Genomic DNA, 21,717 nt, shown 5'->3' on the forward strand with positions numbered 1-21,717 from the left:
TGAATATCAGCTTGGAAACATAACATAGTATCCCAAAACCTCTATCAATCCGTACCCCTATCTATGAGAATGAGTCAAGCCAAGTTTAAAGCTTGTAGGAAGAGACAGTGCAATGTTGCACAGGTTTTAACACTAATGTCTAAGCGGAAATGTAGAAGTGTAGATAGTGATCTATGGTGCTATTTGTCTTCATTAATGTACAATGGTGTAAAACAAATGATATTTAATTGACATATCACTGTAGTTATTAATTCCATCCTAAAAAAAACTGCTCTCTCACTTCTTTGGGGTTAGGGGTTAGTAACTAGTTAGTAGTAATAACTATGAAATATTCAGGAGGCCAAAACTGATATTAAAACTTTGTCGGACACTTTTTGGTACAAGCATACAACCTATCCAGTATTAATATTTAACCCCCAACATGTGTTTTAGCCAGGTTGTCAGCTTAGAAAATGTTTTTTTTTGGTCCATTTTAACACTATAATCTTAAAAGTGGTAAAAGTGGACCCCCCCCCCCCCCCCCAAATATAATCCAATTTATGTGCAAGCATGATCATTAAAATTTAAAAAATCAATAAATACCACAAGAGTATCACACCACAAAGGGGACTGTTGTGTCAGTGCTGCTTCATTTGGCATGAGGAAGCAGATCCATAGGCTAATGGATCTGCTGGAAGGCTAATGAAGACAAACCAACATTTACCTTCTGGTGACAATACATGTATCTTGTGTCTATTCTTTTGGCATTCACACGGGCACTGAGATGTGGTGACTGGAAGCTTTACATGTCACCCTTCAAGAGCATGATGCCCTGGTTTGCTGCATATGATCACACAAAATGCGGTGCTGTATTCATAGCAGACATGGTACATCTGGCACAGACGGCACCACGGGTCTACCAGGGATTCCTAGATGGAGATTTTGTAGCCAAAGAGGCCAAACACAGCTTCAACCAGGGGTGGTAAGTAATGAAGTAAAAATACTTTTTCGGGGATCTGTACTTTACTTGAGTAAATTTTATTTGCATCTACTTTTACTCTTACTCCGCTAGAATATTAAAGGCAAAGTTTACTTTTTACTCCAATACGTTTCCCCATGCCCACTTTATTACACTTGCTTTCGAAACCGGTCTGGTCGGTCATGGATGAAAAGTCACCACATGGTAAAGCTTCCAGTCACCACATCTCAGTGCCCGTGTGAATGCCAAAAGAATAGACACAAGATACATGTATTGTCACAGAAGGTAAATCCGCTTTTACCACTTTTAAGATTATAGTGTTAAAATGGACCAAAAAAAAAAAAACATTTTCTAAGCTGACAACCTGGCTAAAACACATGTTGGGGGTTAAATATTAATACTGGATAGGTTGTATGCTTGTACCAAAAAGTGTCCGACAAAGTTTTAATATCAGTTTTGGCCTCCTGAAAATTTCATAGTTATTACTACTAACTAGTTACTAACCCCTAACCCCAAAGAAGTGAGAGAGCAGTTTTTTTAGGATGGAATTAATAACTACAGTGATATGTCAATTAAATATCATTTGTTTTACACCATTGTACATTAATGAAGACAAATAGCACCATAGATCACTATCTACACTTCTACATTTCCGCTTAGACATTAAAGTATTAAAACCTGTGTAACATTGCACTGTCTCTTCCTACAAGCTTTAAACTTGGCTTGACTCATTCCCATAGATCGGGGTACTGATTGATAGAGGTTTTGGGATACTATGTTATGTTTCCAAGCTGATATTCACTTTGAAAACCGGTAAAACAAATAATTCATTATATTATGCGAAATGCACCTCTAAAGTTATTATTGAAACACTGATTTTATATAACTGCTATTACATGAGGCACGATATGGATTTTGGCAAGTTGTACTGTATCTTTCATACCTTCTGATGTTAGTAGTAAAGTGGAAGAGATGATCCGTCTTGCCACAATAACAGGGTGTCCGCGGGGTTTTAAAAAGTATTAAAAAGTGATAAATCAAAATTGCCAAATTTAAGGCCATTAAAAGTGTTAAATGTGGTCTCAGAGGTATTATTTTTTTCCAAACTAGGTATTATTTTTTCAGACTATCAGGTGTCCTATTCTGATTGAAATTCTATCTGCGTTCGCATTAGTTCGTTTAAATATGGGCTTTAGCATATCTGGGCACATTATCAAATAATCGTCTCCGTCTCGGCGTATGTTTGATGCTGACGTCATATTCAGCGGTCGTTCGGCATCATCTCAGAACACTGCGCGCTCAACAGAAGTGGCTGGCTTACGTTTTATTGTAGACTTGCCTCAAGGCATATCTTCAACCACTGTCCTCATAAGAGCAATCTTAAAGTCTAAAATGAACAAAAAGAGTTGTGAGAGAATGAGGCGCGATCCATAGACAGTGAGATCCGCGTGTCTGTCTGCTCTTAAAGGGGCCGCAGCCAATAAAGCTTCCTGTCAGGGAACAGAGAAAATGACTCGCTGCTCTTTAGTAAATTACTTTTGTATCTTTAATAAGGATTAACTATTTAATTTATAGTTTATGCAGTGCAGACTACATATAACTTTGATAACTTTATTAAATTTCTGTATATTTCCTAACTGTTAAGACAGGAAGGGCAAGAGTAAACATGACATTTATTATGGGTTTATGTTAGCATTGTTTTAAGTTTACTTAAATTAAAAACTGTTATATTTTTGAAGCCTAATAATAAATGTAAAAAAAAATATTTAAAAAAATCAGTAGCTGTATTAATATCAGTAATACTGGCCTTCATTCATAAAAAGATGCCATTTAAACAAGTATTTTAAATAGACTGTCTTTATGTTGTTTCTACATTAATTTGATTAACTGTGAAATTATTATATTAAAAAATATATTAAAAACGTAAAAAAACATTTCTTTTTTTATTGCGATTAATCACAGAAAAAATGTCTGATTAATCTAGTTGAAGTTTTTAATCGATTAACAGCACTAGTTTTTAGTATTTTGTTAAATTCAACAACTTATCACAGTTATAGAAATGTAATATTTGGCTCAGGTTTTGTTGTTGGAAAAAAAACACTAAATAATTTAATTGCTGAATTACCAATTATTAATTGAAATCAGATGTGTATGTAGTAATGCTTCTCCTTAACCAACCATTGTGAATGTTGAGATCTATTTTACTGTGTCTGAATGATAACTTATAACAGATTTCCTCCTGCTGTTGATTCTAAATCTATTCTTTTTTTGTATGTTATATGTGTCAAAATCTGTGTAAATAATAGAAAGGTCGCTGATTAACACTTGCAATTCAGTGCTGTGATGGTTTTAAAAAATATTCTGAAGGTAGTGAAAAAGGTATTAAAAAGTAGTAAATTTAACTTAAGGATTGCTGTATATACCCTGAATAAAGAGATGCAAAAAAAGTTTTTTATAATTTATTTTTTTATGGACAGAATTGGATATCTGGGACTTTTTCATATCAAAAGTAATGAAGCTTGTTGCGATTTACTGGATTGTAGGTGCGCTTCAATGTTCCATACATTCATCAACTGAAAAGAGATTCTTGGGATTTAAAAAAAGGCTCTGTTATTTGACAATCTATTAAAATCTGGATTTTTATTTTTATTTAATTTTTTACCCAGCCCTAATTTTTATACACACACAAGCATTCAGTAGTTTGGGGTCAGTCCTTATATTTTATTTTTTTAAACAAAATTCAGTCCATAACAGTAATATTGTGAGTCAGTATTATATCAGTAATATTACTGATTTATGATTATTAGTGTTGAAAATATTTGTGCCTCTTCATATTTTTGTGAAAAGAATGCACATTTATTTTAAAATGATTGTTTATCACAATAAATGTGTTTACTGTAATTGAATGGAGCTTTACTGCATAAAAGTATATTTTCAAAAGAAAGTCTTACTGATCCCAAACTATCTGTATGTATGTATGTATGTATGTATGTATGTATGTATGTATGTATGTATGTATGTATGTATATGTAATGTGTGTGTTTCTCAAGCAACCTAGTCCAAATCTTACCAAAAAAAATAATGTAATCTCTCAACATTATGAAGCTTCTTCATTGCGTTTCGAGTACTTGAGGAGAATTCCCCTGCAAATTCTATACAAAGACATCCGTTGTGCTTCTGTCTGACATAATGATAAAGTTAATAAAGATTTCTATTCTTCTGCTTTGTAGATTTTTTGCCAGATCAAGCACTGGTGAAAACCCCTTTTGAAAGTGTTTTATGATCTGTACTAAACATTAATCTGTTGTGTTACAGTAATAATGCTACTACAACTAGTAATGCTGAAATAAGGATAATGTACTGATATTGATTAAATAATTAACAAAGGTGTGTTTACAGTAAGATACAACTTAAGGTCTATGAACAATATCTGTGATCTGTAAATACTTCCCTGCTGTTTATGAATACAAATGTTTTTACAGTAATACAAGTATAAACTTTCAAAATATACACCTATTGCACTTTTTCAGAGGAGTGTCACAGATATTGTCGTAGAGTTTAAACTGCATTTGACCCAGAATATTTCCTCAGTAACGCAGTGATAACAGGTGGCTGTTAGGCTGTTAGCTGACCGAAGCACTGTGATCTTTGTAAGACTCCCTGCGCTGTGAACTAACGCCTGCTGCAGCTCCTGCGACCTCTAATGCAACCCCGCTGCTTCTGCAAGCACACTAATGCAGCGGTTTGTACGAGCATCCTGTGCATTTACCTGAGCTCTCCTTTGACTCTTTCTTTCTTCCTAAGGTTATTTTGTCACAAATGGCCTTGTTTTTTTTTTCAGGATTCTCTTTTTATGTTTGTTTCCTTCAGTTGGAAAGTGCAAATCTCTGTAATATCCTTCTCTTTTGAACTCTCAACATGATGGCATCACATAACTGCTTCATGGGTTATAAAACATTATTACTTGGTTCAGTAAACTATGCAGTTTAATCTTTTCACTTTATCAGCTTGCACAAGATCATAAAGATGTTTGTCAGTTCAGATTACAAGTCATTCTGATTCTGTTATCATATATTGTTGTGTAATAAAGAAAACTTAATTTTTATATGCTAGTTTCATATCTCTATAGCCTGATAAGCCAGACCCACATCAAGATGTTTGGTCTGGAAACTCACCATTGACAGCTCAATCTGAGGGGCGGGATAAACGGTTGTCTTTCAAACTCCCTCTGCACGCGATAGGATAGCGCTAGAACCAACCAGAGCAACGAAGGTGAAACAGAGCTTGTTGATAGATTAAACTTTCGCCGTATACGGTCAGCAAAACTCCGAACGCATCTTCCCTTTTTAAGAATGACTTCAGTGCCGTTCTTTTCTCAGAGAAAAGCTTAAAGGGCCTGTTCTTCGCGTGTTTTCGAAGCTTTGATTATGTTTACAGTGTGCAATATAACATGAGTTCATGTTTCGCGTGTAAAAAAACACAGTATTTTTCACACAATTTACTTATCTGTACACCGCAGTTTCCTCTGTCCTAAAAACGGCCTGATGATTTCCTTGTTTTATGAAGTCCCTCCTTCAGAAATGCGTAACGAGTTCTGATTGGGCCAGCGCTTCCCGTGTTGTGATTGGACATCAGCTTAGCGCACTTTGCCCGGAAAGGTCCCGCCTCTTACCATAACGGGGAGATGCAAGCGCTGAATGAGCGCTCTTCTCCACGTGAGAGAGCAACAACACCACGCCCCCTATTTTGCGTGTTCTTGTGGGCGGAGGGTTAGTCAACAAACGGTTCTAGTGACGTCATTACATCCCTGCACTTCCTGCTGTTGTCCAAACCGGCCGTTCGCTGTAGGCTTTGAAAGGGAACTTCTGTTAAATAAAATATCTCGCTTGGCATTGAACTTTGAGCTTTATAATTTTACAGGTATTATTTATGCTCTAACAGCAACATTACACACTAACTAAAGTTTGAAAGATGGAATCGCGAAGAACGGGACCTTTAACTCCAAGTCTTCCAGAGTCGCGGTCAAAGCTGATTTGAAAGACCGTCGTTCTCCAGTTTCTGTGTTTACTAGAAGCACGCAAACGCAACTCGACCATCGTCATTATGGCCCCACCCACCGACTCTATACACGATGTGATTGGCCCGGCAAGAGTTAGGGGAATACAGCTCAGAAGGGTATTAAGAGTTGCTAGACGACACTCGCAGGCAGATTAGATTTGCTGCCGCTAGGGTGCGTCTAGATTTCTAGGCTAATATCCCTATTTGCATGCTCTTTTTATTCTCACAATACATTCCAACACCAATCAATATTTCACGGTTTTTAATAATTGTCTGACTTTTCATTTAAATGGGACCTGTTATGCCCTTTTTTACAACATGTACCATAAGTCTCAGGGTTCCCCAGAATTTTTCTATGAAGTCTCACCTCAAAATACCCCACTGATTATTTATTACCGTACTAAAAATGCCCCTTTTTAAAATGAATCAAAAACACACTATTTCCGTATATGTATGTATCTTTAAATGTCTGTATGTTCAGCGTTTGCTTCCTAGCCATTCAGAGTAAATGCAGATAGCCACTGAACGTGGTTAAGCTAAAAATCCGTATTCAATTATTGTGCTTTAATATATTGTTTTTGTGCTACTAACTCACATATGTACCGACTATGTTGGTCAATGCGAGTAAGCAACCTCTCTAATTTCTTTCCTTAACAAAAGATATTCTTTTTACTGCCAAAATATTTCCATCCCTTCCTGTTGGCACAGTAACATTAACATGCTGTATCTCTTGCTCTCGCTCTCCTTTCTCTTGCAGGGTCATAAACTCTGGTTGATTTATTGTATTTCTCTCTCTTTAGAGTACGACAAGCAGGGATTCGTTACCAAGCTTGACAGAAAACTGTAAGTAACACATTGAGTGTGTGAGTTCGTCATGTGTGCTTAAGGTTGTTTCAAAACCTGGTGAGTTTTCTACATTGGCAGCATTTTAATGCACACTCCTAACAGGAAAGGTCGTTAGTAAAATTATGAATCACATCTTTAAAAGTTTTCTTTTAAAATAGCATCACATATTTTCCAAAGAAGGCATTCCCAGAAAGTCTATTGAAAATAGAAAATCCTTTGGTTTTACATATACAGAATTTAGTCAGTCACCAATTGTGCAAGTTCTCCCACTTAAACAGATGAGAGAGGCCTGTAGTTTTCATCATAGGTACACTTCAACTGTATGAGACCGAATTTCTGGGAATGACCTGCAGAGAGTTGGGACCAAAGAAACAAAGGCTACCATCAGTAACACACTACGCCGACAGGGACTCAAATCCTGTAGCACCAGACGTGTCTCCCTGCTTAAGCCAGTACATGTTCGGGCTGAAGTTTTCTAGAGAGCATTTGGATGATCCAGAAGAGGATTGGGAGAATGCCATATGGTCAGATGAAACCAAAATAGAACTTTTTTGTAAAACTTGTCGTGTTTGGAGGAGAAAGAAAGCTGAGTTACACCATACCTACTGTGAAGCATGGGGATGGAAACATCATGCTTTGAGGCTGTTTTTCTGCAGAGGGACCAGGACGACTGAAGTATTGTGAGATTTTGAGTAAAAACCTCCTTCCATCAGCAAGGGCATTGAAGATGAAACGTGGCTGGGCCGCCCAGGCAACAAAGGAGTGACTTCTTAAGAAGCATTTCAAGGTCCTGGAGTGACCTAGCCAGTCTCCAGATCTCAACCCCATAGAAAATCTTTGGAATCCATGTTGCCCAGCGACAACCCCAAAACATCACTGCTCTAGAGGAGATCTGCATGGAGGAATGGGCCAAACTACCAGCAACAGTGTGTAAAAACCTTGCGGCAACTTACAGAAAACGTTTGACCTCTGTCATTGCCAGCAAAGTATTGATGGCAATGTATTTGGTCAATAACAAAAGTTATTATTTTCCACCATAATTTCCAAATAAATTCTTTGAAAATCAGAAAATTGTTTTCTCACTCTGTCACTCATAATTGAAGTGTACCTATGATGAAAATTACAGGCCTCTCTAATTTTTTTTTAGTGGGAGATCTTGAACAATTGGTGGCTGACTAAATACTTTTTTGCCTCACTGTAATTCATTAAATACCAAAAAGCATTCAGGCTCAGTCTAAATTTAAATCCATTTCATTCAACGTTTGTATGAAATTTATTTTAATGCTTTTTTATTACAGCCACAATTTAAATTTTTATATTTTAACAACAATTTTCAGTATAACAGTAACACACAGAATTATGCCAAAATGTCTGTTTTGTCGAGTCTTAAATGAACCTTGAAAGGGATACTCCACCGCTTTTTCATATTAAATGTTATTCCCTTAACTAAAACGAGTTGATACATACCTCTCTCGTCTCGGTGCATACACTTAATCTCTCTGACGCGCGGTGACATTCTGATAGCATTTAGCTTAGCCCACTAAGCCCAGTTCATTCACTATGGTACCAAACAGAGATCAAGTCAGAAGGGACCAAACACCTCCACGTTTTCCCTATTTAAATACAGTTACACCAATAGTTGAACGATCAAGTATGGAGACATAAAATAAAACGTGGCGCTTTTCTAAGCGGATTAAAAAGGAGAAGTATAATGTATGGCGGAATAGCACTTCTGAGAGTACTTCGACTTGGCGCAGTAAAAAGTCCCGGCTGAAACATCCTCCCTCACATCTCCCCCTCCCTCTCTCATTTCTGTCAATGGGGGGAGGAGGAGATACGAGGGAGGATGTTTCAGCCGGGACTTTTTACTGCGCCGAGTCGAAGTGCTCTCAGAAGTGCTATTCTGCCATACATCATAGTTGTCCTTTTTAAGTCAGTCATCAGTCATGTTCAGCAACGTCAGATCTCAGTGACAGCAGCCTAATAAACCAGTTGCTATGATGTTTGTCATTAATGTTAAAGAACAAATGAAATGAGAGAACTGTAGCTTTAATAAGGATTATTAATCTGTATTTAATGTATTATTTATGCAGTGCAGACTGTTTGATAACATGTAAAATATCATACTTATCCATTTGGTAAAATGGATAAGTATGATATTTATTATAATAGGTTTATGGGAAATGAATTGCTTTAAGTTCACATAAATTTAAAGTTGTTTTTTTGAAAGCCTAAAATATGTAGCTTTCAATTATACTGTAATGTTGAATGACTATCATGTTTTAATAAAAATAATAATCATCACTCATCAGTACCAGTATTAGTAACGGTGATACTGGCCTTTATTCATTAAAAAAGATGCCATACAGCAGATATTTAAAAAATTATGTTAATTTGTAGAGTAACTGAAATTACAATATAAAATAATATATATAAAATTAATATATAATCGTGATTATTTGCAGATTTTTTAAAATATCATTTGACAGTGCATCACTAGTTAGCACATGATATGCATAAAGGCTCTTTGATTTAATACTTCATATAATCATTTATGGATTTCAGGTTAAGTAATAAGTAATACAAGCCTATGTGTTTTTAACATCAAGATAAACTCATGAATACATTCTATTTGTATGGGACACATAATTGTTTTGCATTTCAGCTAGGATGTTGCCTTAGAGGGCAGCTGCCTATGTAGGACAAGGCTGCTCACTAGGTTTTGTAACAGCGCTTTAAAGTATGCATGTATGTGTGATTTCACTTTGGCCTGTACTGTCCAGCAATTTGTCTCTCTTAATAACTTGGCCTGTTGTTTATTTGAGCTTTACTTTGGAAGGATAATTAATGGTGCCCTAAAGCATTTTTAAAGAATGATGTCTTGGCTCTCACCCAGCCTTGTCTGATTTAACAGTCCTGATTGTATCTATATGGGAGGTCCGTTTACCCGAAATAAAACATGGCTCGACCTCTCTTATTAGCATTAACGCCCACCTGTATAAATGCCACCGTCAACAGGTCATCTTTATATGTCTAGCACTCACAGTATTGATGTAAACTTACTAGAAAGTTTCCATTTGCTGGCCTGTGAATTAGTGGGTTTATACTGGCGCTTATATAAAATAAACTACTCCTCAAACAGGTTGTCATGTGGTTGAGCAGCCTTTATCGTTGTACATCCCCTACAGCTGCTTTCCCTTCTCTCTAGACCCCAAAGCATATAGTAAACTCCGCTTTATGACTGTTAGTCTGATGAATATGAAGTTGATTCATACCCAAGCAAATTAATTATATTTATGCCATAATAATTAAATTAGTTAAATATTATGTTAAATCAACCTCCAACCACTTATGGAGCAAAATCTGAATTGTGCATATTTTAGATTTCACTAAATGATTTGATTTTGATCACTAGGACCATTTAGGTTTTAAAGGCACGCAACTCAAAAAGTTTGGGATCCTTAAGATGAGGAGATAATGAAGAATGTTTTTGAAAAATAAATGCTTATGCTTATGATTTTAACCATAATTACTCCAGTCACATGATCCTTCAAAAATCATTCTAATATACTGAATTGCTTCATACTTTTAGAGAAAAAGGGATATTTTGATAAATAAAGAAAGTTTGTTAGATTTAAAGCGACAAAGCAAATTGAAGACACACAGTATTGTGACTGTGATTGTGACTGTGATTGTGACCCGTATGTGGGACGTGTCCATAGTAAATATAATGAACCGAATATGTGGTTACTCTGCAAAAACATCTGTGTGAACTTGGGAAGAGCTTGGGAAGATTTTATGCATCCACAACAAGACCAGTTGGTCTCGTGCAACATTTCTTTGCAGTTGCTACTTCCTGTGACATTTTATGCAATGACATTTGCACATTTTAAGAGTGGCTGATGGGTCCAAATATTTTTGAGTCTACCTTATTACTACTAACCCTAAAGGTTCAATGCATTGCTGTTTCATCCTCTCATCTTGTCCTTTGCATTGAAGTTGTTCTTCTGTCACTGGTTCACAGGCCCCTGGAGCTGCAGTATAAATATGGTAACCTCAGTAAAGGAGAGTGTAAACCGGGTTATGCAGAGGCCAAGATGACATTAATCTATCCAAAGTAAGCTGATCACACCATACATTGTGAAATACCGTTCACAATATCAGATTTATAAATACGCATGCAGACATGCAACTCGTTTTTCTGCTATTTTTCAAAATAATTAAGATTTAGCTGAATAACACTGATATTGAGATTTCAGAACATGAAAATAAAAAGATAAATATAAAAAGCAATTTTGTGACCTTTTCAAGAAATCTGATGCTTTCTCAGTTCTATACTGGCAGTGCTGGTAAGTTTGCTGGTTATTGTTGCAGATATACCAGCTTCACTAGATGAAATCATCTTGAAAGAGGCTAAAACAAACCTTATACTGGTAACCAGCTATGAAATAGTTTCAACCAGCTTTGCAAGTTGGTTTTTCAGTAGCGAGAGCAAAGACATTTACATTTATGCATTTAGCAGACGGTTTTATCCAAAGTGACTTACAACTCAGGAGAACAGGAAGCGATCCGTCAAGAAGAGGCAAAGAAACACACCAACAACAAAAAAGTGCCCCAAATACCAAGATTTGAATACTGCTCAGAGTAACAAAAAAACAGAAAAGGGAAGAAGAACTTCACAGTTTATATATGTGATAGAAACTATCAGTTTTTTTTTTTTTTTTTTTTGGCTGGGTCTGTCCTTTTTTTTCTATGCATTACTGCATGTGTGTTGTGGAGTTTGTCACAAACCCATTACACAGTGAGGATGTTGTGCTGTGCAATGCTCTTGAGAGGAGCTCAGAGTGGCATAAAAAGAAATATTTCTTTTGCCTTTTCAATAATTTAGTGTCTGAGAAGATTCCCCACAGTGAATGCTCTTCATCCTTTGTGTTGATTTAAGGCATGTTTCAAAAATGTGTCCACAGAGCGCATCACTAGCATCAGAATCTTTTTTTGGGTCTGTTGAGCTCCTCTGAGCTCCCAGTGCGTGAGAGAGCTGCACGTCTGATTCACACGACTGACACGCAAAGGTTTCCTTTTGCCACAAGAACCTCTAAGATTAATATAAACCATAGTTGATGGATCATCAGAGTTCTTTCAGGAAGGAAGTTTGTATATGCTCTTTTGAGAGATCTTAATGTGGTGTCGTTTTGAGAGCAGAATAACTAGGTGTCAGAACCAGAAAGGAAATGCCTTCTGTTGAGCTTTTGAGTTGAGTCTGACTTGGTTTTTTTATTTGTTTTCTAGTTCTTGGTTCAGGTCATGAAAACACAAAAGATGAAAATGAAAGATGAAGGGTTTTTGATTTGTGACATATTCATGGCACATTTTTTTTGTAATGTGTTTGGACATTTTACATTTTTTTATATATTTTTAATTTCTTCAATCATATAATTCTCATAATTTTTTTACACACAAACAGTTGTTTTCATTTTCTTATTTACAAGTATTGTAATGCTTAATTGTCATATATGTAGGACTTTGTAATGTGATCCCATTAGTTAATGTATTCACTAACATTATACCACAGGGCTGTTGAATGCTTGAATCTGATTGGTTGATAGCCATTCAAAGGTGTGCAGTTATTTTCAGATAAATGCACAGAAAGGGGATTTATATCATGAAATTAGTCATTTTATTTCAAGTGTTGGGACACTCCTCCAAATCATTGAATTCAGGTGCTCCAATCACTTCCATGGCCACAGGTGTATAAAATCAAGCATGGGTATGCAGACGCTTCTACAAACATTTGTGAAAGAATGGGTCGCTCTCAGGAGCTCAGTGTGCAATAAGTGTCCATCTGTGCAATAAGTCCATTCGTGAAATGTCCTTACTACTAAATATTTCACGGTCAACTGTTAGTGGTATTATATAAAAGTGGAAGCAATTTCGAACAACAGCAACTCCGCCACAAAGTGATAGGCCACGTAAAATCACAGAGCGGGGTCAGCGGGGTCAGCCAACTTCTTGCAGAGTATGAATAATTCTTCTAATAATACATTGGACCAGAGTCAATTATTCCTCACTTAACCAACAATGAGCACTATGTTTGTTAGTAGTTATTAATCTATAATCGTTAATGTTAGTTCACAAAAATAATAAAATAATAAAAATACAGCTACATTGTTAGTTCTTGTTAGCTCAGCTCAGGTCTGGTAGCTCAGATTAAGCATTAACAGATACTACTGAATTTGATAATATATTAGTAAATGCTAAGACTAGCATTAATTAAGATTAATAAATGCTGCAGAAGTATTTTTTCATTGTTAGTTTCAGTAAGGTTAGCACTTCATACCTTTTTGTGAAGTGTTACCAAATAAATATTATTGTTAATAAATAATAGTAATAATAATACGAAACAATTCAGCCAAGTAATATAGTTCATTAGTATAATAACTGGATTACCAAGCAACATAATGGTTTCAATGGAAAAATGTTATATGTAAAGGAAAGGCTGAAAATTTCTTTTTTTTTTTAAATCTGTTGTAAAACATCACTTTACTGTCATGGCTTCAGAAATTACCTAGCCTTCATGTGAAATTTTGCTTTTGGCTTATTAAATAGAGCGGAGTGAAAAATAGGGCTCAGGGCCGGATCGCATGACTCTGAATCCTTGATGCTGAACCTTTCTGGTGTAAGTGGAGTCAGATGGGAATACTAAATAGACCGTGACATCTTCAGTGTGTGTTGAGACACTGACCATCTAGTTGACCATGTAATTAGCATCTGACAAAAAGGCAAAAAATTCTGTCAACTAATAGCCAAGAACACATGTTACAAGAATATAAGTTGCAGCATAACATAGCAGCTCCGTTTGATTTGGCAAATGTTCAGGCATACATTGGTGATAGTGTATGAATCCTTTGCAGAAGAAAATCGTCAGAGGACGCTCTTTCATAGCTCGGGATGCTTGCTAGTTCTCATTTATATTTACCTTCAGTTTTCTATCTTTGATATCTGATATGTGATCAGATGTTTCCTGTACACGTTCTTTGGAGAGGTAAAAAAATTGAATAAATTAATAAATTAATTAAATAAATGTACCTGCTACATACAAAATGAAAGTGTATAGCCACTCAGATCAGTTGTTCCTACGAGAGTTTGATGAGAAATGCTTGAGTTCTTATTGAGATCTCTGACTTTTGACTGAAGACTTTAGCTTGGCAGATCTGAGTGCAATGAGGTGTTTGTGAAACCACTGGCAACAGTCCATGAAAACGAGCTTGAACATTTCATTCGCATTTGCGACACAAATGGATGTAAATTGTAAAATTAATTTTGCAGCTCATGTGCGGATAATAATCTCTGCTGGTCCTTAAATAGTCAAAACATTTATGAAAATGAATGTCAAGTTTTGCACTTTATTTTAAAGTGACATACATTATAATTACTAGCAATCAAGAAATACTGTTAATTTATGCCACAAGTTGGCTTATGATTTATTGTTGAAAAATTATGACATTGTTTACTTTATGGTGTTTATGTAGTAATCTGTTGTAAATGGTTGTAGTAGTGTACATTTTATCTCTATCATCTTTTGGAATGAGCAGCATGCAATAGTAAATCTGAGACATTTCAAAATAAGAGTCCAGGTGAATCTCGAGCTTCTATTTGAATAGATTTATAGAGAGATTCTGCGTGCAAATGTCTCCTTGTATCCCTTTATTAAGGAGAAACACATTTGATACATTATTACGCTCCTAAAGTTTTTCAATCCTTCAGAATTTTTCAACTTGGAGAAACAACAGCACCCTGAAGATCTCTACATCTAAATTAATTGAAACACCTGCTGTAAACTTCCTCCTCAACATTTGTTCTGTGAAAATATTGCAGAAAATGTTTTATTATTATGACATGAATAGTTTAGGAGTCACGTATGTGGTAATCCTGATACTTATGAATGGGTCGCAAACTTTTCTCACAAGCGTACGTGTTTGGAAGTTCGAGCCGGTGAGAAACAGCGGGAGTGTGTGTCACCTTCACTTAAGCTGCTGGGATGTGAAGAAGCGCAGAGTATTGTGGTCATGGGAACTCGAATAGAGCGGACCACCTGTGTCATTAGTTCATTACACCAGGGGTCGGGCAGCTGTGAGGGACATGACGGAAGTGTTCAGGTGTTGTTTTGTCAGCCATTGTAATGGGTTTTGGATAGTTGTATCAGGTGCACGTTGAGTGGACGATGTTGACAGAAATTTGGGCGTTTCTTGATATAGATATACAGTTTTGCCAGGTGGTTTTTGTGGCTGGAAAGAGAGATTAGCAGTATAAATGATTGTTTGTGTAACGTGTTAGGTGTTGGTGCTACATAACATAGCAGAGAACAATAAAGCCATTTCTTTTTGTAAAGAATTGATCTAGATCTGTTACAGTCTATCGGACTCATGATGCAGTTTTTCTCATATTCCTTATGTATAATCTTTTCTTATTTCCTATATATTTTGAAGATCAATTTCATCTTAGGGCCTGTTTACATCTGGTCACTCTATGGGTTTTTGCTGATCGGATAGCTATCCGATCCGTTAACCATTCCAATTACACCTGCCCACATAAATGTGTCTCTGCAAAACGAATATGAATTGAATCTTCAATTTCCATGCTTTATGCCAATTTCAAGTCAACGGAAGCAAACGATATGCGTTGCATTTTATTTGTCATCAACTAATTTCAAGATCAAAAATGCAATAGAAGAGAACGCAGAATTAGCACTGGTAAGATCCATTTGGTCTCACTGCTTTTAATGAAGATGATTGTGCAAGATTGAGGCTCTGCGACTCCGAACTTTCAGATTCATTTGAGTGTGTCAGCTTGATGAAGAGATACTCAGCTACTCATCTGCGGCGAGGCGTGTATGTGCGGTCACATCTGACTTTTTTTTTGGCATTTCAAAGACAAATATTCGACTTTTTACTCCACTACATTTCTATCAAGGTCCCTAAAGTCCTAAGTCGTTTCTGTAGCAGCTTTGAAAGTCGGTGGATTAATTTTTCCTTCTTTAAAAGGTTTTGTTGTTGTTGTTGCAGAGAAAAAAGTTGGGAGAATATCGGATGTGTATCAGTGTATTGGATCTGTGCATTCAGTGATAAAGGGACAACAGCTTTATGAAGAGCTTTGTAACTTTTATACAAGTATTGAAATGAGTTTAAGGTATGCTAGCATGTCAGGTGGAGCATCACTTACTGGCTTAAACCATTATGATGGCATAGTGTGCATTTATACAACAATGCAACAATAATAAAACAATGCGTTGACATAAAAAGGAAATTTACTTCTGATACTTAAGTACTTTTGAAAACAAATACTTCTGTACTTTTACTTAAGTAAAATAAATATACTTTTTAAAATAAAATAAAATAAATAAAGAATACTTTTTTTAGAATGTAGTAATATTTGACAAGTATTATTTTTACTCAAGTAATAGAGTTGTGTACTTTGTCCACCTCTGCATCTGGCTATCACGTAATATAGTGCTCACACATTAATTTTTTACTGTTTCGGGAGGAATAAAATTTCAACAAAAAAGATGCATTTGTCCAGTTTCAGACCACCTCCTAAAGGGGTTTGAGTGATCGTCTCAAAAGCATTTTGAAGGGCATTTATACCTTTTTTTTTTTTTATTTTTTTTTTTTACGATCGGATGACTATCGAATCAGAGAAATGCATTAAGTGACCAGGTGTAAACAGGCGCTAAATGCATCTGTTGAAACCACATGTAAATTTTACTCGTCCCAACATAGTAAAAAATAAACATGAGCGTGTGTTTATGGGTTAAACAGCATGTTAGAGCCCTGCTGTAACTATAACCCGATGGCTAACAGATGCATGACGTGACCAGGTGTAAAGAGACCCATAGTGAATCAATTGATTCATTGAGATGGTTCATGCAAGCCTGTAACTATATCTTGAACATTGGCGAGGGGACAACGTTTTTTAGTTTTTTGCGTGTGATGTTCACTGCTAGACTGCTAAGGCAAACCAGCCTAAAAATGCAACTTTTTGCAGAGCAGTGTGTAATGGATTGCAGTCAAAAACAACTCCATCAATCACTGAGTCAAGTTTCTAGACTGCATTAAATGTAAAGAAAAATTAAGGTAATTTCAAGTGCACACTGCTATCCATTTCAAAAATAATGTTATAGTATGTTTAAAGTAATGGTTTCTGCTCACAATTTCAGTGCATCTGTAGTTTTTGAGCAAAGCTGTTTTTGACAAAGGTGCACTCTTTAACTTTTGGTGCTCTGGCGGTTAATAAAAAAAAAAGCATGCATCTTGTGGAAGAAGAACTTCTCTCTGTTTATGTCTATGAGGAGTCACGCTGGTACGGGACTCCTCCGCAGCAGTTGTCCCGCATGGTCTAAATAGAAACACTTATTACAGGCGTACTGTAGTGATTCAGGATAAGACAAAAACACGGTTCAGAAGATGGATTCATGATGTGCAAATTTGAACAAAAAAAGTTACATAGTGTAAATTTAAAAGATATTGCCCTTAAATAACTTTGTGGATGTTGTGTAGTTAACTACTTTTTCAGAAGTGTAGCTTGACTGTAGTCTTTGCGTCTGTAGACGATGAGTATCTTGGCGAGCTCAGCTCCTTATAAGTCTCTGTGCTTGTTTTGAGAAAAGGTCAGGTTTAGGCTGGACTTCTTTAGACATTCCAGGGCTCATCTCTTACCAACTGATAAACACACTGCTAGCCAGTGGATTATGGGTTATGCGAGCCACATAATCCTATCAAATATTCCAGCGGTTATCAAGGTATCGCACCCCCTTTCTCATGTGGGCTGTGGAGTGGTTAGCGTGACACTCGTGCTTGTTTTAACTTGTTTTCTCTCTTTTTGTCTTTTTATTTATTCTTTTAGGTTTTTAAAACCAGCTCCCATGTTCCTTGATCCGAATTTTAAGCGGCTATCAAAGATCAGCGGTTACCACCCTCCCTTTGGCGTAAGAACACAAGGTATTTCTTTCATTCTGAGTTGAAATCCGTTTTTATGATAAGGATTCTGACCATGATCCTTGGTTTAGTGTGATGTTTTTTAGAGCGTGTTCACATTTGGCATGTTTGATTCGAGTAAAACGAGCCCTGGTGTGATTGTCCTGTTAGTGCGCTTCATTTGAAAGTGTGAACACAGCCTTCCAAACCAAACAAGTGGACCTCTTTCAAGTTCCAACTGAACTCTGGTGCAGTTTGAAATGAAATAGAAACTCAAAATGGACCAAAGACATGTAAACGAACCAACGGGGTAAGATGTCACAAGACACTACACTTCGTGTGTGAAGAAACCCTTACACTCCGTTTATTATCACCTGTGGATTATTTGAGGTTAACAAGGTCTGTGATGATGATAAATCAATCTGTGAGTTGAGCCAAAATAATATAGAACATAATTGTATATACAGTATATTGGCTAGTACATGAGCTTTAAATGGCTCATCCAATTTTTCAACTGGAACTATCCTTTTTATGCTTTGTTGTTCTTCACCAAGGGTGAAAAGAAATTGGCATAATCAGTCTATGTGCCCTCATGTCATTACACTCGCTGTCTGCTTACAGTAGATGCAATAACTACACCATTATGACGGGGAAAATTCTTCTTTGACTGGCATTGAAAAGTAGCAAAACATTTGAACAGTTTCTTTAACAATGATAAAGTCCTACTGTCTGTCTGAGATGTTTTTTTTTTTAATATTTTGTAAAAACTTATTGTGCACATGCATCAATCGCATACACTATCAGTTTGGGGTCTGCAAGACCTGTTTAATATTTTTGAAAACTTTTTTTGTTCATCAGGGCTGCATTTATTTAATACAAAAAAATACAATGAAAATGGTAATATTGTGAAATTACTCCAGTCTTCAGTGTCACATGATCCTTCAGAAATCATCTGATACTAAAACTTTTGTATTATTGATGCCCATTATTAATTTTAATCTTTATCAATGTTAAAGGAATAAATTACATTTTAAAATATATTCAAAAAGATAACCGTTGTAATATTATTTCTCAAAATACTGTTTTTACTGTATTCCTAAACAAATATAGGCAGCCTTGGTGAGCAGAAGAAACTTTTTCAAAGAATTGAAAAATCTTAATTATTCCCAACTGGAATTTTTCCTTTTGACTGGTAGTATGTTTAGTCAAGATTAATTAATGTAGCTTTACAAAATAAATGTCTGTATTTTCTTGTAGATTAACATTTGCACATGACTTGTAAATGGGAAAAAATAAATATTAGGTAAATGTCAAAGTAATGCAACTGGTCACCATAGGCTTATGCAGGTAAGGTGGAAGCCATTTTCTCGTGGCGTCTATTCAGTCACGTCTTCAGTGGTTTCTTCATCTGGTAAGCTTCCAGACGTTTAAACCAGAAACCTTCCCACTTACCTTCATTCATCTCTGCCCAGAGGGTTTGTGTGTAATTACCTTCAAATGTGCATGTTAAGTGATAAGTTTTCCTCCGACTCCGTTTAGCAGCTTTGGCAGATGGTGTGGGATGTTAAGAACAGAACTGTCAGCATCTCTGCATCCATCCTGCTGACATTTCTCAAGGGGTGTGTGTGTGGAAAGTATTGCTGTCTAATGTGATGTTCAGATGAAAACACTTAAAATACTGCTCATGCGTTTGGACAGACTCCTTAAACATTTTGTGCTGCAGACATGAATGATACCTTAAATAGTATGGCTTTTTAAGGAAAAGGTGTACTATTAATTTTTCAAGTGATTTATCTTTTAAAAAGAAATTGGCAGGCAGACTAATAAAATAGACTAAAAATGACGCAGATCAGTGGTTTTGCTGTTGTGGACTTAACATTCATATCCTTTTCTATTATCTTTAGCATAAAGGGCTTGTTTCCCAATGGAAAGCCTTTCGGTTTTACTAAAAATAGCACAATGGATTGTGTAGAGGATAAACTGCTTTTTGAGGCTGTGATGTAGGATCTTTCCCAGGAGGCTAAAGCATTGTGTATGGGAGCGTGAGACTGTGCTGCTTTAGAAATGCTCCTTTTAATATAATCTGACCTTCACAGATAGATCATTCATATAGATCTTCAACCCTAAATAGCATGTATGACTAGGTGCGTCCCAATTTGTGTACATGTGCACTATTCTTGTGATGTTTTGTAGTATAAATAGTGCGAGAAGTGCGCTCACACCATAGATATGGACGTAAATAAAAAAATGAACATAGTCACACGTAGGCTTCTGAAGATAATTTTTTGAAGCCTAAAGTCAGCCGTTCCCATCTTGGCAGTGCGTTACTGGATAACTGAAATTGGGCAAAGAGGTGGGATGTGGGTGGAGCTTGCTAAAACCACGCCCACCTAGCTCAAACCTTTATGGAAATCCAGCTGTCACTCAAGGGCCACGCCCTTAATTATGCAGAACTTTAAAGCTTAATATAATTTAAATGAATGAGTTTTTTTTGTTGTTTTTTAAACACCCCCCTCACAGTTGTCATGAAGGGCAAAATTAGCTGTATAGCCCAAAACCACTTTTTGTACCTGACTGTAAACAAAAAAAAATTCTGCTGTAAAGTTGGCCATTTTAACTTTGAGCTCAAAGAGATTCTGCTCCCTCTTGGAGTCTGTCTCTAGCAGCCATTCGATGAATATCAGTTTAAGTCACTTTCATATTGGCTTCAAGGTTGCCACTTGGCCACGACATGATTGAATACATAGTGCACAAGTGCATACGTAGTGTATAGTACGTCATTTGGGACACAACTTAAGATTGTCTTAAATAATACTACATAAACATAGTATGCAAAGGTGTTCAGGAAGACTAAAATTGATTAATTTATGCATAATGTTAGTAGACTGGGTAAACCCAAGCTGATCTGCCGGCGGTTTGATTTCGCCATGCAACTCAAGTCTGGAAACCTGTACATTAATTTCTTCTGCTTCTGTTACACTTTAGAGGGAAACAATCACAGACTGGCTTTTCCACCTGGTGCGCTATTGGCAGGTTTAACACGATGACGGATAGAGAAATGATGGGTCGTTGCCCATTGATCACGCCTTTTGTGCTCTGATTGGTTAAAGGACTGCCCAATGGCGTACAGAGTCGTTTGAATAATGCTCGTTTATCAAACCTCTTGTGCAGTTGAAAATACAGAGCAGACTCCGCAGACCAATGTTCAATCTTAAATGGAGCTTGGTCTGGTGATACCAAGACAATTATGTTAGATGACTCAATACACTGTAGTTTGGAAACAGCTCATCATACCACAATTTGAGGAACTTTCCGATAATCTTCAGAATGGATATGTCACAATATAGTTATCTCTGTTGAAAAGGAGTTCCAGCATTTTCTGTAGTTTTTCTCTCTAAAGGAGTAAATCTTTGTTTTCTCTGTCCACAGAAAAGATCATCGATCATATTTTATCAGCTACAAAGAGCTATTCGCTAGGTTCAGAACTGGACAGGTAATTATTGTTCACATAAACGGCAAAACACAACAGCATTCACTCCACCAAAATGTGTAATTTGTGTATTACATGATACACAATTTCTTATATATTTTAAAACTTTCTATTGTCATTCTTTCAATGTGTAATGCTGTACTGATGATCAGTTGTTATAACAACGCTTTGTATCTTTTTTTCCTATAGTCTTAGTTGTAAAAAGTGTATTATTATTGGCAATGGAGGCATTCTGTTCAATAAGTCCTTGGGCTCCAAAATCGATCAATATGATGTTGTTGTACGGTAAGTTAATATATAAAAAATCTAATATATATGTAATTAGCATTCTCTAAATTCACCACTTGATATTGGGCATATTAAAAGAAATCAGATGAATAATGTTGATTTAATAA

The 21,717-nt window shown here is 36.1% G+C and overlaps 1 protein-coding gene across 5 annotated transcripts in view; it reads left to right on the forward strand.

The window, feature by feature from the left end:
• The window catches only part of st3gal3a (ST3 beta-galactoside alpha-2,3-sialyltransferase 3a), a 46,547-nt gene that overhangs the window by 10,410 nt on the left and 14,420 nt on the right, over positions 1-21,717 (forward strand). For all 5 annotated transcript variants that reach the window (XM_067458884.1, XM_067458885.1, XM_067458883.1 and 2 more), the window contains 5 exons: positions 6,817-6,859; positions 10,887-10,979; positions 17,762-17,856; positions 21,262-21,325; positions 21,512-21,607. In XM_067458884.1, coding sequence (XP_067314985.1) covers positions 6,817-6,859; positions 10,887-10,979; positions 17,762-17,856; positions 21,262-21,325; positions 21,512-21,607 — 391 coding nt within the window. The remainder of the gene's footprint in view (positions 1-6,816; positions 6,860-10,886; positions 10,980-17,761; positions 17,857-21,261; positions 21,326-21,511; positions 21,608-21,717) is intronic.

This window comes from Pseudorasbora parva, chromosome 12 (genome assembly GCF_024679245.1).
Source record: "Pseudorasbora parva isolate DD20220531a chromosome 12, ASM2467924v1, whole genome shotgun sequence".
Classification (NCBI taxonomy): Eukaryota; Metazoa; Chordata; class Actinopteri; order Cypriniformes; family Gobionidae; genus Pseudorasbora; species Pseudorasbora parva.